Consider the following 17,801-nt stretch of genomic DNA (forward strand, 5'->3'; position numbering starts at 1 on the left):
CAAGTCCATAGAGATAATGTGAGTGAATGTGATCATGTTTGAGTGATAGAAAATGCCCCGGAGAAGAACCGACCAATGAGAGAGGGAACAAGAGACACACACTGAGACACAGAGAAGAGCCAACAAATATCATCGGTGTCAACAGCAGTTAGTTAGTGCACAGTGTGATGAGCAGGGAGGTGAGTACGGCTGCTGAGGCTCACCTTGCCCCAGACTGGGAGGGGAGGGGGTGGGAACAGCAAGAGGGACACCAACTACACTGCTGCCGCTGTTCTCCCTGCCCCCACTACCCCCACTGCTGCCACTGCAGAGAGCGAGAGAGAGCGAGAGAGTGCGAGAGAGAGGGGGAGAGAGGGGGAGAGAGAGAGAGGGAGAGGGGGAGAGAGAGAGAGAGAGAGTCTTTGAGGTGATCATTACAGGATGTGTGAGACAAATTTAATGACATGACAGCGGTTGACATCCTGTCATTACTCTCTCATGCGTCATTCTGTCATAACAATACTCCTGTCACCGTGGCAACAGATTCTGTGAACATGCTGTGTGCACTGTCGAACAAATACACACATGACTACTGGGGGCACAGACTCACATTTGCAGGTACACAGTGTAAGAAGTGACTGTGACTGTGAGCGAGGGAGTAATTAGACTTTGCCTAAAGTTATTATATAATCATTATTAAAAGTGATTATATTAAATCTGATATTAAAGGTAATTATCATTGCATTACATTTGAAACTTAAGTGCAGTTAACATAACCACACAAGGACAAACAAGAAACGTATAAAACAATTAAAAGGGAAATGTGATGCTGTAGATTTAACTGGGTCCATTTCCAGAAACACCAGCACTAACACACTAGCACAGTGACATATTTTTGTTGTGTTGGCTCTATAATCCAGGACAGTGGATCCAAAATGAAACAGTGATTGTAGCATTATTGGAGCTGAAGATCCTGATTTTGTAAAAAACTCCTTTCACAGTTAAATACTGGATGTTTACCTGGTAGATACTAAAGCATAAGAATCTATAGTTCTGAAGTTATTACAGGTGTAACTGGGCAGTGCTAATGTTACGATAGGCACACAGCATCATACACCACATTTTGACTTGTCATAGTAGGAGAAGCACAGGTGTTGTGCATGCTGTTGAACCAGCATGCACAACACCAGGAGCCTGAAACTGCAGCAGCTAAATGTCATATCAACTTTATTATTTCCCTGTGCGTTTGTTACTGCTGTGAAAAAAAGGGCTATGGAAAAGCCACCTGCACAGGAGTTCTCACTTCATCTGACTGATTACATCAAATCCAGCCTTTTGACACGGTCCTGAGAGGAGGTCCAATTAGGCAGTCAGTAAAAACAGCCATGTAGACCAATAAGTCACAAGTAATTAAAAGTATGATTGTTTTTATTTATTGCACATCATTTCAGTTGTTATACTAATGACAGAGCACTCTGCCACCTGAACACTTTACTTAGATAACTTCCTGGCACCTGACTGATGTTTGCAGAGTGTGACCAAATTAGCAGCAGAGCGCAGATGTGGTTAGTGTGATCACCTTTTTGGTGCATCGACACTACGCTCACACCTTATGCAGCTGTTCTATCAGAGCACACAGGTCTCTGACGAGAGTAGAGAGGATCTGTGCTACCTGTGTGTCCTGGGCCTCTGGTTGAGCGAGGCTGTGCGTGCAGGGCTGTGCTGGCTGCCCAGTCGGGCCGGGCTCGTCATGTAGTCATTGGGCACCACTGGAGGCTTCACTGGCTCCAGTGTCTTGTAGGGAGTGTTGCGCCTGGACAGGACAGAGACACAGAGAGAGACAGAACACAATTCATTCATGAAGTTAGAGAAAGTACAAAATCATTTTTTGGATCTTTACAGACTCAGCTCATGGAACCAGGTCAGGTGGTCCTGGTGTTCTAAACAAGCATTGTGAAGAGCTTGAACTGTATAATGCTGTGGAACTTAAATTATCTTGTCTTCCTTTAAAAACTTCTACTACTGCTGTAAGTTCTTACCCCAGGGTACCACGACCAGCCATGGGGGGGCTTGGGGGTTTCTGTGTTGGGGGGTTGGTCCTGGAGAGCGTCCCTCCTCGTCCTGCTGCATTGTTCCCATGTTGCTAGAGGAGCAAAGATGGGTTAAAACACTGCTTTTGTGTAATCTGAATAACTGATTCTCCTGCTACTAAATATTAAGGTTGAGGAGTCTGAATAAACTAAACTTGGATTAATTTCATATGAACATCATCTTTAGTTTTAACTGAGGACCCGTTTCTGGAGAAGCACTGGCACAAAGGCTTTTCTGTCCACACACAAATATAGAGACTTGGAATAGGAGACAAGGAGAGATATAAGGGAAGGAAAAGGACAGACAGCAGCGCTGAATACGGGACTAGTGCCTTATATTGAGAATCAAGTAAAATAGGATGCCACTCACTGGTGGGTATATGGATGAAGAGATACAGGACAAAGGAATGTGTGTCAAAGAGTAAATATTGTCAATATGAAATATATATTTAATATCACAAGTGAATTAAGTTGCATTAATGACAACTGGTGACCTTGTGACCATTAAAAATACAGTTAACAGGCAACAAGAGATTCAAATACTCTAATGTGCAATGATTCAGCCTTGTTGCATTGTAAAAAATCTGAATCATATTAGTTCCATGAAAACTCAATTCTGTAATCATCAGCATCCTGCATTTGTTTTACAAATGAGAAACAGTTGTAATAGGTACATGGGCACCTAGAATCAAAACATGACAAAAAGAAGAGAAAGACAACCATCTCTTACCTTGGCCTTAAGCCACTGAGTGCAAGCAGGCAAAAAGAGAAGACAGAAAACAAGACATGCTCATTGGTTAATGGTTATAAAAGTGAGTAATATTATTATTACAGAGACAGCAAGCATGAAATTTTGGCTTTTTGCATGAACTATTCTTTGCTTACTAATTTTTACATACAGGAGACATAGTGGAAAGAAACGAGTAAGGGAGTAGAGACAGGTAGAGGACGTCAAGGAGACTAATGTGTGTGTTTGTGAAAACCTAGCTCCACAAGCTGCCTGTGTTATCACACTGGCAAAGGAAAATTACGCCCTTTTTCAGTAACATTAACAGGTTTTATCACATTTAGGGCTGAAGCTGATGCTGATTTTCCATTTCATTCCGTTTAGAGTACAGGGTAAAAAATAGCAAAACAATTACTCATCACAATTTCCCAGAGCCTGAGGTGGCATATTTAAATAGCTTGATCTGTCTGAAACAAAGAGCATTAAATCTACAATGACAGAAATTGTGTAAAATTGTCAAATTTCAGCACCTGAGAAATATGTCCCATTTTCTTGAACTTAAACAATTCATTGATGCTCAAACTTTCTGACAACTCATTGTTTCAGCAATATTATAATATTACATTACATTATATTACAATATTTGGAGGAATATCTGTTTCAGAAACAGCCCTGTTTGTGTGTGTCTGTGTGTGTATGAGCCTATTCTATGTGTATCAGTGTCTTGACGTGTGTTGTAGCCTGTAGTCAGAATAAGAATTACTTAACTAGAAATAATGAGAAGTGGCTTTACTACTACATGGCTGCGCTGATGTTTTAAGTGAGGTCATAAATAACAGGAGTGAGGTGTTCAGACTGTCGAAGCGGCTGAAACTATGTCACCGTGGTAACTGCTAGTAATGCCAATAAAAGCTATTATGGCGGAGGGGTGAGCACAGTCATCCGTAAACGTGTGAATGGGTCTTTCTGTGCTCGAGTCTGACTTCCCATCTACCCGTGGGTGAGTCGCCCTGGTCGAGTGGATGAAAGGCAGAGGGGTGGTGATCGCACCTCGACAGCTCTAGGGAATCCACCACAGCCTGGAGGAAACAGGCTGTGAGGATGTTGTGCTAATTAGCCGCTATCTCCCACACAGCATGAACACAACATGAACATGTATATGTATGAAAACAAATACAGACTCACATGCAAACATTTGTATACTACTCTAAAAATTCTTTGTCTTTGTCTGTCTAGTGGCTGGTGCAGCGGTGAGTATGAAATTATATCAATCCTTTATATTCTGAATTATTCACAGACGTGTGTGTGTGAGTGTGTGTGTGCGTGTGTATGTGAAAGAGAGAGGGTGTTCTGAAGAAAAAATATGGAATATGATATGCATTTCTATCTGTGCTGAGCTAGACACACACACACACAAAGCAAGACAGAGAAATCACAGAGAATTTAAAATGAACCTATAGCCAGGCGGTCTACAGACCCGAGAAGTTTTCTTCTCTCCTAAAGTGATGATTCAAACCTGATTAAAACCACTAAACCTGATTAGAGTCAAGGTGCCCTGCAAACGTAGACATCCTAGAATTAGTCATTTTACAGATGTCTAACTCACGTTTTCTCATGTAAGTGCAATTAAAAAGGAAAAAAAGGTTGCACTTTTCTTGCATCTACACTGATCTGCGCTGATTTCTGCAGAGATCCATCCATTTGCAGCATCCATGAATGATGCTTTATTTGCATAGCAAGCGATGCCAACGTTTCTCAGTGTGAGCCAGCTCTCAGAGGAGGAAACACCAGCTTTTGAATATGAATCAGCGGATGTTTGAAAATCAGCGGACAGCCGCTATCTCAGCAGTGACAGACAGGGGGAGAGGGATGAAGAGGCCGATTCGGAAATTTATGACCAACAATCAACGCACATAACCGTGTGAACTCACTAACACACAAGCACAAACACACAGTGTGCTGAATGAAAGAGATAAAGAAGAAGAGTGGAGAGGAGAGGAAAGAGCGGATGGATCATGGGGAGAGAGAATAAAAAAAATTGAAGAATGAGACGGAAAAGGGTTGAAAGAATATTTTCCCATGACTCAATAGGGGATGTGATGGTGTGAGTAACACTTGGCTGAGGTGTCTCATTCTTGCTCACACTCTGAGCTACACACACAAACACCCACTCTCCTAATAACTTCCAGCTTAGGAAGCTGTTACTTGGCATGAGCAAGACCTTGGACAGGCAAAGCTTTTTAGCCACAGTCAGCTACCAACTTAGCATCTTGTTCTTGGACCAGTGTTTGTTACATGTCTTGGCGTTTCTGTACTTAATTAACTGAAAGGCCAGTGTATTGATCGGCCTGCAGTGTGAGTGGATGCGTGTAAGTGGATCATGAAAGCAGACAGTCAGCTTGTTCACATGCAAGAGCCAGGTGTGAACTCGACACTGCAAATCAAGACAATATATCAAAGTAATGACTTTGAGATTGAGCTGCAACAGTCTGGTGGTGGTGAAGCTAGAAGAGTGTCAGAGTGCTTTTTTGAAAACCAGCAGCTACAGAGTGAACAGAAACAAAGATGCTCCTGCAATGTAGCTAAACAAATACACATATATGAGATTTACTGATCTTTAAATCTGCTTTGTATGCACTACAACAAACTGAGGGCTTTTATTTTGAAATAACAACCAAAGGAATCTTACTTTGACACCGTGTCCCACATCATCCAGCAGTGTGTAGTCGATGGGCTTTCGAATGTAGCGCACCGGCCGCTCCATGTTGCCGGGGGCGATGATCTTGTGGGTGCGAGAGGTGTTTTTGTTCGTGGTCAGGATGCCGATCTCTCGACGAGCCACCTTTTCTTTATGAATGTCCACTGTCTGCAGGATGTAGAAATGAAGAAAATCGTGTTTAACTGTCCATACTGTGAAATCTCCATTTCACCTGCATTCACCTCAGCTCAAGCTACCTTGATTTAATACAAGTTATTATTAGAGACAGGCATGGTTTCTTTTTCTCTGGTCAATATATTCGACTAAACGGCCTCCATGTGGCCTGTTACAGTAATTTGCAAGTTATCTTTTTATAATTTGTAGAATAAAAATAGAAGGAATACAATGAAAGAATAACAACACCTTTTATTTATCTATGCTTATTTGCTATTAGGTGAGATCCAGTGATGATTCAAGTGCCAAAGTTTATTTATAAATTTGACATCAATATTTAACACCTGCTACGATTACAGTAAGACATTTCACAACTTGACACTTTCAGCCCACGTTGTGTGATATCAACAGCAAAATGAACGTGTATTTATATGAAGAAGAAAATCATGTCTGAATTTCATCCAGTTCATTCCTCTGTGGTTTTTCAATCCCAAGGCCTCCCACTGCTTGGACACACACTCTGGGTCCATCCGTCTGAACTCCTACTGACCCACTATTCTGCTCCATTGGCCTCCACCCTGGGGCCAATTTGACAACACTCTCCTTTAACCCCTCGCTCCAGGACCAATTGAAAATACCAATGACCTCCATCTCTTGTGCGATTACAGTCATCATCGCTCACAGCACCTACTCACAGCAGGCGCCCTGCAGGGACTGGCTTTCAATTTATGAATGATAGATGAAACTGGAAGGAGTGATGGATGCGGGGGGTGAGGGAAAGTACTGAATGAAGAGTACTGAAGAATGAGGGAGGATGGAGGGCTTCATGTGTGGAATGAGGTCACACTTGGAGCAGAGTTTAGGTGTACATATCTATACATACACTTAATGTATACTTCAATAAACATGTGTTGCTAACGCTAAATGTGCTGTAGCTCATTAGATGGTAAAACACACATTTGTGTGTACGTGTGTGACTGCATTTTTTGTGGGTAAATCTTTTTCCCTTTCAGCAACAAGGTCAAGCATCGATCACCATTGAGTCGACCTGACAGTTCCACTGCTGCAGCCGCCTCTGTCTGGGTGCTGGAGATGAAAAATTCAGCTGAGAGATTGAAAGTCTGATTTTGTGAAGTTGACCTGCAACTGCCACTCCCTCATGCTGTGCAAAACGCTCCGTGTCTCTTGTTGCGTGTGACCTACAGTATATATAGAGACAACATGCTAGGGTCTTTTTTTAGGAGAGGAAACTGAAGCGACACGCCCAGCTTCAGCTGGGAAGTACAAAAACGACCCGCCTATTTCCTGCCAGTGATAGGCGAGTGGAGGTGGAGTGCAGATTAGAGAAAGCGAGAGCAAGAAAACTCAGAAGGACAGAGAGGCAGAGAGAGAGAGAGATGAGATAGAGACACACAAGTAGAAGCATCTGATGTGCTGTCAAGACAGAGAAGAAAGGAAGGTGGGATACAAGCTCAGAAAATGAACTTTATAGTCTCCAGATTTAAACCTACATTATTTAAAATGAACACACACTGTACAGCAGACAACAGATGCTGTGACCACCTTGTGTTTATGCTGCATTACCATGGAACAGAAAATAAATCATGACAATAGGGAAACATTAAAGCAGCAGGGCAACAATCATGGTGCACATCCGCAGGCTATGACCGGATCCTCTCAGCTCCATTTCAGCATTTCCACTACACTCAGATTGCTAAAAAAAAGTTATCCAAGTGAGATAGTCTTTAGGAAACATCTAGACATAATAACTGTTACTGTTGACGACAGACCTCTGTCTGCCCTTCCTGCGTTCTCTCAATCTCATTTTCTTTTATAATCTCTTTACACTAATAAACATCTGGCTGTCTGCTCCACCTCTGCGGTGAGTTTCTGAGAACAGATGCAGCCGTAGTTTTCACTGTTGGATCTGTGCAGCAGGTTCAACCTAATAAATCTGTGCTTCAGCAATTCTCTGCAGCTCAGTGGAACAAGCTGTAGATGTCTGCTGTTGCATAGGAGGAAAATATGATGTAGTCTGAACTGAGATTACAAGGCATGTCAACAGATGTGTGATTTCATACATCAGTGAGCTCATGTATGGCCTGGTAACAAGTCTACAAACCAGACGAGTCCACTGTGGACACTAATATTCTGGGGTTTTGGATGGAACCTCACAACTGTCTGGATTTATGTCGTTATCATTTTTTTCATTTACACTCACGAATCATTCAAGGTACTTTCTGCACTTGAGAGGATTTGACCAATTGAAATTGAGCTGCAAGAGGCACAAGTGGGTTATTGAGTTGATGAATGACAATTTAGGAGAAAAAGGGAAAGGATGAATCGGAAAGCAAACTGGCAGACAGGGCTCAAGGAAATGGAAAAGAGGGGTAAAGAGACTCATGGGAAGCTCCTTCATTTTCTTTTTCCCAGTGGTAATAGAATCAAAAAGAAGCAGTTCTGTTTTGTTTACTGTTGCACTGGTTTGGGTTCAGATACTGTGCCCGAATGCACACACACAACCGTTCAATTTAGCAGATGTACACAAAGAGGAGAACCAGACTGCCACAGCTCTGCTTTGATTAAACACGCTGTTGATTTGCATTTAGGTAGCAGCTTCTCTTGGATGATTTTGTGACAGCCCACTCTGCTGTGGGCTTGCAAATCCTACAGAGTTGGGACTTGGATTTGGCAGCAGCGTTTGGCTACAGTCCTCTTTATAATCCCATTTAACTCTTTCAAGTCGAGACAATTTCCACAAACTAAACCAGAAAAATACTTGGCACAGCCGAGCAAGTTATAATTTAATTTCTTCAACACATCACTGCGAGGGTGTGTGTGAGATGCATGTAGAGGTAAATTCATTTTTCTCTAGATTCAACAATTCGAGGTAATTCCAACCAATCCATGCCCCTAAACATCGACTTTGACACAGCAGCACGGATGGTACATTTTGATATTTTCTACCACCCATGCCATTGGATTGTCTTTCATGAAGCCAGGGCTGGTAAGTTTATAATATTGCATCATGTTTGTTTATTGTGGGGCTGAACAATCAATCGAAACATTACTGAAGTCAAAATATGGCTAAGTGAAATATCCAAAACGCAGGAGCTGCAATTCTTTTAAAGGTAAAATGTGTCACAACAGACCATAAATGACGCATTGTTGTGCCTGCAAATCATATTCTCCACACGTTAGGGAACATGCTGCTTAGGTACAAGCCCCAACAAAAATCACATCAATATTTTTATTTCTTTTTTTTCAGTGACAATGAAATGCAAAAATGACCATTCCAGCTGAATCTGCGCCTCATATCACAATCACATTAACTGTGGTGCCTTTTCTTGCCACGGTTAGAACAGTAAGTATCATTTTGAAACTCTGCTAACAAAGAAATGATATGTACCACTCTCCTGTATCTCATCGTGGCTTTCCATTAAACAATGAATATTAGTCCTTCACTGTCCTGCTCTGCTGCGGCCCTGTCACTGCTCTCATGATATATGTTGGTAGTTGCTTGTTTGTTGACTTTAGTACACAGTTCTATTTTGAACATGATGAGCAGAAGCTGATTTGAGTCTCTTTCTTCTTTCAAAACCACAAAAACTTTCAATTCCACCTACACTAAAGTCACCATACTGACTCAGCAGTTTCTGTACCAGTGCACTGTCAAGTGTTGACACCAGTGTTTAAGGCCCTACAGAGCTCTTACATCTTTAGAGGGGATATCAAAGAGGGGACCATAAAGAACCACTGACCATCTCTAAAGGATCAATAAAAGACTGTCGTTGTTCATCGTCACACCGCGACTAACTCCGCTCCATCCAGCAGCCTGTGGAGCGAAGTGGGAGCTGGGAATGTTGACCAGGCGAGAGTGCTGGCGTCAGGATTTCACTTCATCCCTGACAGGCTTAATGAAGCACACAGGGAGAGGACGGGGACATTCACTGGCTGACAGGCAGGGTGGCCGCACGGAGCGCACAGAGAGGGGAAGCGTTTGATAGAGAGAGGACTGCTGATGAAGCAAGAGGGACTGAAGAGGGGCTGTGGAGGTTTGGCAGCTTCAGCATGATCCATGCCCTCTGCCATATCTGTCTGTCTGCATCATGTCTGATGTGTGATTGTGCACTTTGATGTTATGGCCGAGAATAATATCAGCTGGTTGTATTTCATTATCCTTAAATAAGTTTCTTCTACAGAAGACAATCAAGCACAGTCATACATTGATCCACCAGTGAGTAGGATAAATGTAGGATATAGAGGGTCAAGGTTTGTTTATCTGCATCACCAAACATGAATAACACAAATTCTCAGATTAAATAACAACCAAAAACATGAACATTTTTATCACGAGTAACGTGACTCACTGTTTTTAATCTTAATAGAAATACAATCTTCATTCTCACTGTTAAGCCACTGTCAGTTACACTTCCTGCAGATTTTTCAGATTAAAAGCGAGGGACTGAAAGGCTCCTAATCGATCGAAAAATAGCAAATGAATGGAAATAATTTGTGTATGAAAACAGTATTTCTATAACAGATGAGAAACCAGTGGAGACTATGACACAACTCTGCTGTTGTACTGATGGAATTAGCGCTGTGTAGATGTAAATCATGCTGGATTCATGAAGACAACAGGTAAACATCAAGGAAGTTTTGAGTTTGCATTAAAAGCTTATTAACAGGAGCTGGATCAGAAAGGATATGTCTTACTAAATATGATGACATGAACTTATAAAAACAGGGTAAATTAGAAATAAAGGACTACATATAATATAATTCTGTTTTGAGTAAAGCCCTGGTTAACACTGCAGAGGAGGTAAATTAAGTCCCCTGCTGTTATTTGAGAATTAACATCCTTTGCTGATGCATCGTTCTGGAGACAAATTGTCCAGTTCAGTTTGATGCAAACCATGAGACGCTTCTGTTCATTCTTATTTTGGGATAAATAAAGTAAAGAAGGTGAATGACTTTTAAATTTTAGAAGCTGTTTTTGTATGTAATGCATGTTGCAATACATACATATTGCTGTTTTGGATGCATTGCATTTTGGTGTCCATGTGTACCTGGGAAATGTGGTTGATGGAGGACTCCATGCGTCGTAGTTGCGAGGCCTGGATGTCCAGCAGCTGCAGCACATTGTTAGCTAAGGCATTGATCTGGTAGGCCACGCTGGCCAGAGACTGGGTGGTGTAGGCCTTGGTCTCCTCCAGGGCCTTCTTCTTGTCTTGAGCCTGGCAGTGAAAGGTAAGAAGGAGAGAGAAGAAGAGGAATCAGAAATCACAAAAAAACAAGTGAAAGGATGTGGAGGTGGAAGAAATGGAGAAGTTGGCAGAGGGAAGTGAGGTAGGATGTCGACAAAAGTCAAGAGGAAATGCTGCACTGTCATTGATACTCTCTTATCAGTTGAGAGAGTGAGCATGAGAGGGCAGTTTCCCTATAGGGAACAGTGTTTGCCTCGACCATTGAATTGTGACTGTTAAAGTGCAGCAGCGCTCTGTTAAAATCAGAAGGGAAGTGAACGAGAGGCGATATGATTCTCTGGTGGAACGACTATTGTGGAATGTAAAGCAGCCTGGAATCGGACAACAATAACTTCCGAATACCTCAGATGAACAACATGGGACAGGTGCATGGTGGGAGTAGTGCCCAGTGAGCAGGAATGCCAAGACATTTCCTTGGATCCCAAATCTCTACCCAGCTGCGCAAATCTGTTCCTGGACACCTTTAAATAGCAACAGGACTGAATGGACATATTTATAGTTTGGAAGCAAAACAGGGATAAAAGAAGGCCACACAGAGAACCACTCTGACAGGGGACACTCAGTGTTTTTCAGGGGGTAGGAAAACAACTGACAGCCATGTTCAGTATGAATATAGTACTGATTTTCATATTCCATTAATCAATTCCTCATTAGGTTAAAAAAATAAAAAATAAATCATTAGTTTGTTTCATTAAAAGTCAAAACCAAAACTGTTCCATTTTCACACCAATAAAAGACAGATACTATGACCTGCAAATGTTTAGTATTTTGCTACATACTGTAATCGTATTACAAAAACTTGAACATTTAAATTTTAAAATACTAATACTAATATGATGACATTTTGTAGCTACGTCAGCATAACCAAAAGACTAATTTTGATGAATGAAAAATGTAACAAATTATAAAAACTAAACTGATAAACTGCGACACTCTTGAGCGTAATAGCTGCTACTTATGTACTTGAAAATACAAAAAAATGACTTATACAATATATAATATTTTTGATTTTTTAAAATGAAATGAAGATAGAAAAAGTTTTACGCTAAGTTACATGCTAGCAGGCTAGCTATAGCTGTTTCCCTCTGCTTCCAGTCTTTATGCTAAACTAATCTAAGCTAATCATCTCGTGGATCTAGCTTCATTACTCGCAGACAGACATGAGAGCAGTCTCAATCTTTTTATTTAACTCTTGGCAAGAGAGGACATTTTCACATTTTTCTAAATGCTGAACTGTTCCGTAATAAACTCTTATACCAGCTGAGTTTGATCTGTAGCCATATCTCAAACTGCTCAGTCACTATGATTACTTTAGCCTACTGTGAAAACTGTAATCTTGCGTTCCCATAAATGCAGTTTGAGACAAAAGCTATGATTTACCTGCTGCTACCAGACAAGGATTTGCTGAGTGTGTGCGGCGGCATCATGACACCACTTCACAACATGGCCACCTGCCCACCCGCTACTTTGCAGACCACCTGCAGCAACAATACCTGTGGCAGATGTCTGTGGGGACAAACCCGCTTGTAAAACAGAGGAAATATTGCAGGCTTACTCAGCACTGTTCCAGAGGCTGCAGCCTGTCCTCATACCTGGGCTTGGAAAACGCTGACTTGGGTGTATTCCCAATGACATTTTCAGACCGCTGAAACACCTTGCACCTTGCAGTCACATTTTGCTCTCATGAGTCACTCACGCATCACAATTACCAACCCAGTGGTGAGGTGGTTACACATTTACACATACACATAAATAGTAATGTTAGTCAGGAAAGACACACTGTGATCTTTAACACAGTGCAGCAGGGAGGGGCTGTTATCAGGGGTTTAAAGAGAGGTTAAAACTTCCAGCAGAATCAAACTAATTAAAATAGTCTGAAAATATCTTGCATGTAAAACCAACTGGCAATAACAGCCTACATCTCCCTAATACACACTGTTCATTATGGACCTCTCTCCCTCTCTCCTACTCACTCTCTCTCCTGCTTTGAGATATTATGTTTCATATTCAGCTCACAAAAGGCCTTTTGTAAGCACTCCACTTGGAATTCCTTTTTTGTCAAGCACCAGACTCAACCTTAACAATGCAAAAAATAAAGTAATTTCTGAGTGTCATATTAAAGTTAACACGTCTGATACTGGAATATTCTGAACCTCATGAGTCATTACAGAAGAAGCCCATGAGTCAGAGGGGCAACGTGAGCTGAAGTGGGGATTTTGGTGGGTTCAACATGAGGGGAAATACTAAGTAAAATCACAAGATTCCACCTAATGTCTTATTTTCCACACAACTTCTTGGATAAAGAAAAAAAAAATCAATTTCTCTTAAATTTGGAACTGATACCTGGTGCTTTGTGGTTTAGATATGCAAACTACATACTGTAACAAAATGCAAAAATAAGTGTTAATTTTAAGATGAAGCATTTTTTAAAACCTAAATGTTAAGATCCATTTACAGAAACAGCAAAAAAAACAGCATGATTTCATTCTTCTTCTTTACTTCAAAGAGCTGCTATTTTAGTATCCAAAGGTCTGAAGAAAGCTGAGTTCTGCTTTCATGCCACCAAAAATGTTGAAGGTGACACTGTCAGTTTTCCAAATGGCCCATTTTAAATATCTCATCTAAGAATAAAACTCCAGCATCACAGGGTGGATTTACATATCAGGATGTGCACTGTCAGTCGAAAGAGTGAATACACAGCTGCATTTGTTATTCCCCGCAGGATTATGCAGATTTATCCTACATAAAGACGACCAGGTATTTTTTTTTACATCTATGACAACAGGGTGTGACAAAGACAACTTGGAGCAAAAGGCTCAATTTAAGACTTTATTCAGAATACAGAAACATATCACACGAATCCCACTGCACACAATCTGAGCATGAACCATAATGGCATGCAAAGCCTCCTCACTGTCTGTCAAGTGTGTCTCGCTAATTCTTTTAATGTCCCTGAAGAAATCATTATTCACGAGAAGCCACACACACAAGCATGTTCATATTCCAGGCCATGACTATCCTGCCGTAGCAAAAACACAATATTCTAAATATTGCAGTAGAAAGTGACACAACAAGATATGGCTCCGAAATCAGCAGTTAACGGGATGAAAATCATCCTGCATCCACATCACATGAATGAGTTCAGAAAGAGCCAAAGCATTTGTAAATAATATGGGATGCTGTCAATTGTAACACTTAATTTTAGCTAAGATGTGTGTGTGCTTATAATGAGATGTTTAAAACGGACATCCCTACAATGACAGTTCAGATCTCTGGGTCTATCGTGCATCACTGTCTCTGTCTCAATCTGCTACACATTAAATAGAAGCAACATTAATGAAGGCAATAAATCTTATGTGGATGATGCGGATCACAGTGCATTAGTCGTGTCATGTGACTCATACATTTCATAACGTCTTAGGTTACAGAAGGAGGTGATATGATGCAAACATGTTCACTTCAAATTCACAACTGTAATCTCCTCTTTGCTTATTTCCATCCTTGCTTCATGCAGAGTGGCGCAAGATTTCCTCTAACGTGTCCTTTTTTTGTTCTTGCTGTGTGAAAGGTCCATCAGTCATGCATCAAAATCACATTTGAGAATGTCTGTTGTCGATTTGCAACACCTCACATGTGTGGTTAGCTGCCAATTATGAATTTCACTGCAGCAAACTCCAAACTGCTGATTTGTGAGCATCATCAATCAGCAAAAAGATTCTTAAAATTTGGATTTGGGTGCATGAAGCATCACTCCTATCCTCGCTAAATTTTATGAGGGAAACCACATAAACCTCTACAATAATCTGAATTACTGAAATTTAGAACATCCACAAGTGAATGTGAATAAATCAATCTGTCTGGTCTCCAGACTGAAGCAAGGCACTTTAACATCTAACCCACTGTTGCTGATTGCAGATAGGTTTACCACTACAAGCACAACATTTCTTCTCAAACTGTCCACCTCAAATAAATTGGCTGCTAAGGGAGATGAACAGTGGGGTCCTACAGTTTGAGACCATTTTCCCATTCGAGTAAATGGGAAAGTGTGACCCCGCCTAACCTATGGCATTTTAAATAACATTTGGTAATAGCACAACCTTTGAGCAAAACCCACTAGTAAGTGCATACGAGCAGTGTAACCTACATTGCTTTTCTTATGACAACCACGGCGAAGTGACCTGACGTGTTATTACAGCCTAATGGTGGGTTTTCACAGCACCACAGTCAAAAAATTACCATGCTGGAACACTGTGGGGTGTCTGGTTTGTGCCCGTTTGTCAGCAGACACTGCTGTTTTCACCAGACCATTCAGCCTACTGATGGTCTACAGTGTCAGCTCACACTCACACCCACATTTACTGAACACACTCTCACCACAGCAGAGAGACAGCGAGGAGGTTTATTACAAGAAACTCTTCAGGCTTGACGTCCCAAAAAAAATGTTTTATAAAAATATTTTACTCACCTTAGACCATGAACCCTATTTTTATTAAAATAATATTATCATGTCACTGGATCATCTTTAATAGTATTGTGAAAGTGGAGAAAGGACTGGCAGCAATGACGCTTCCCTTTAAAAAAGTTAATTCCAAAAACATTAACAAAATGATCATAAAAATGAAACTTAGGGTCTGAATGCCCCAGTACTACTGAGCACTGATTCATCCTATTCCTGACACTCATTTCACAATCAGCCTTGATACGCAAAAACAAGCAGGCACACCTATATTTAACCTGCACCATGCATTTGATTACAGGCAAATAATTCATCAAGGACGAGCTGTGGAGCCACGTTTTCAGAACTGTGGTAGACACCTGATCTGTGCATCATGAGTGGTTTGACTGCACACCTCAGATCTTATTTATGGTTTTCTTTAAGGACCTGGCCTGCATAATGATGTCCACTGACAGGCAACCTAACATATGATGCTTGGTGCCTGTGTTAGAGGCTAATGGGAAAGAATATCAACTGGAAGTCTCAGTTAGTAGGTTGTCTTTACTCAATATGGCACAGTTATGGTGAGTTTATAGTGACTATGCGTTTTCTTTCTTTTTCTGATATAACAGCCGTAAATATGTTACTAAATACCAGCCTTTGAATTTCACACAAGTAAAATGTCTTTTCATAGGTTTTATTCGCATTTTTTTCCTATATAACAACATTATGTGGCCTAAACGTGTGACGCCTGTTTGGTTTAAATCAAGTAAAAATTGATAAAAAATAAAAATAAAATAAAAAACACACACACACACAAACACATATGGGGCCGAGATCATGACCGAGATTATGTTCACTCACGGGTACCTATCAGGGAATGTAGTCAATGACAAACCAGTGGCTCGTAACACCGACACACCCTCTGAAAGCCCCCAGCAGCTCTTCGAGCTTCGCCGTTAACTGTGAGCACGGCTCCGGGACACGGGGCCGACTAGCCTCGACCAGAAAATAGCGAAATACAGCCATGCCTGACACAGCGCCGAGCCGCGCTTCATGTGCCGGGGGAAAAGGCCACTCGGTTTAGCTAGCGGTTTGTGGATCCTTTCGTTGCGACCAGCATTTCCTGTCCCTGTGGTTTCACTCACTTCTACTAACGTTACAGCGCCGCAGACACGACGGAGATTACGGATAAACCCAGCCAAGCTAACGGCCGTTAGGCATCTCTTACCTGGACATAATTGTTTTCACAGTATTCCGCTACCCGGGACAGGTTCTGGTAGCTTTCCACAAGCGCTCTTTTACCGGCAGGGATTTCCTCCTCTAATAGCATTTGTAGCTCTGCCATCTTACATCCCTTTGCATTTCTCTCCTCTCTGTCCTTTTTTCAGTGAGGCGCGGCGGTGATGCTGTGGTGTGCTGCTGAGAAAGGGGCTCCCCCGCCTGGCATTGTGGGGCTGCTGGCCTCCGAGTCACAACGGCCCGTAACAAATCGCAGCTACGTTATAAACGAAGAGCTCTGATTGGCTGAATGGCCGACAGAGAAGAGCAGTAGACCAATGAAATGTCATTGCGATGCTGTATCATTCAGTGGTAACATAAGTGTATACTAGTAATACGACATAATTGTAGTATATAATGATATGAGGATATAATTTAGTTATTAGTACTGTTGTTGTTGTTATTATTATTATTATTCACATGACTTGCATTACTATCACTAAATAATTGATAATATTACATTAGTGTAATGTAATAATAGTAGTAATACCTGTTCTAATTTATTATTTATTTATGTATATTATGTGTTACCCCCTTTTTAGTCATTTTACATTAAAACACAGACAAAAAAGCACGAATAAGATATAAATTATGTCAAATTTATAAATAGGATTTCTCAGCCTAAAAATAAGATTACAAAAATAAAGGCACAAATAACTATCTGTAAAAGTGAGACTTAAATTTGACAGCAATAACTAACATCTAGATGATCATCACTTCATTTTAAGACGTACCACAAGCTTAAATAGAATAGTTAACCTAAACATGAAAGAATTATAGATAGCTGCTACAGTTTAGCCTATTTATTGAAACAATTTCATAGGGTACTGACTCATCACTATCATACCAGTTATTCTATAATAATATTATAATAATATAAAATAATAATATTATTATTATTTTATGATATTATATATATATAGTTGTAACGCAGAAGTAGCTTCCCAGATAAATTAAAGAACAAACAAACACAAACTAGCCTATAAAATTATGGAAATCATTTCATGTTTAAAAGGATGCATAAAATAATTGATGCTATATGAGATAATAAAAGCACTCCTGACAGACATGCAGTCCCGGTAGTTTTTGATGTATAACAACATTTTGTACGATAATTTGCATAAAATCTGCACTTCACATTGTTATTTTG

At 40.8% G+C, this 17,801-nt stretch overlaps 1 protein-coding gene across 4 annotated transcripts in view; it reads right to left on the reverse strand.

Annotated features, from left to right (window-relative positions):
* The window catches only part of LOC139628978 (abl interactor 1-like), a 25,027-nt gene extending 8,182 nt beyond the window's left edge, over positions 1 to 16,845 (reverse strand). For 2 of the 4 annotated variants that reach the window (XM_071491271.1, XM_071491269.1), the window contains exons 1-7: positions 16,602 to 16,845; positions 10,738 to 10,905; positions 5,486 to 5,662; positions 2,800 to 2,814; positions 2,019 to 2,122; positions 1,652 to 1,792; positions 204 to 304 (exon numbers count right to left, since the gene is read on the reverse strand). In XM_071491271.1, the coding sequence (XP_071347372.1) occupies positions 204 to 304; positions 1,652 to 1,792; positions 2,019 to 2,122; positions 2,800 to 2,814; positions 5,486 to 5,662; positions 10,738 to 10,905; positions 16,602 to 16,718 (823 nt within the window). In that variant the 5' untranslated portion in view covers positions 16,719 to 16,845. The remainder of the gene's footprint in view (positions 1 to 203; positions 305 to 1,651; positions 1,793 to 2,018; positions 2,123 to 2,799; positions 2,815 to 5,485; positions 5,663 to 10,737; positions 10,906 to 16,601) is intronic. The other 2 variants (XM_071491272.1, XM_071491270.1) reach the window with 1 other exon arrangement.
* Positions 16,846 to 17,801: the final 956 nt, after the last annotated feature.

Source organism: Trachinotus anak, unplaced genomic scaffold, assembly GCF_046630095.1.
Source record: "Trachinotus anak isolate AG129_WGS33_773 ecotype Australia unplaced genomic scaffold, CSIRO_AGI_Tana_v1 ptg000012l, whole genome shotgun sequence".
Lineage (NCBI taxonomy): Eukaryota > Metazoa > Chordata > Actinopteri > Carangiformes > Carangidae > Trachinotus > Trachinotus anak.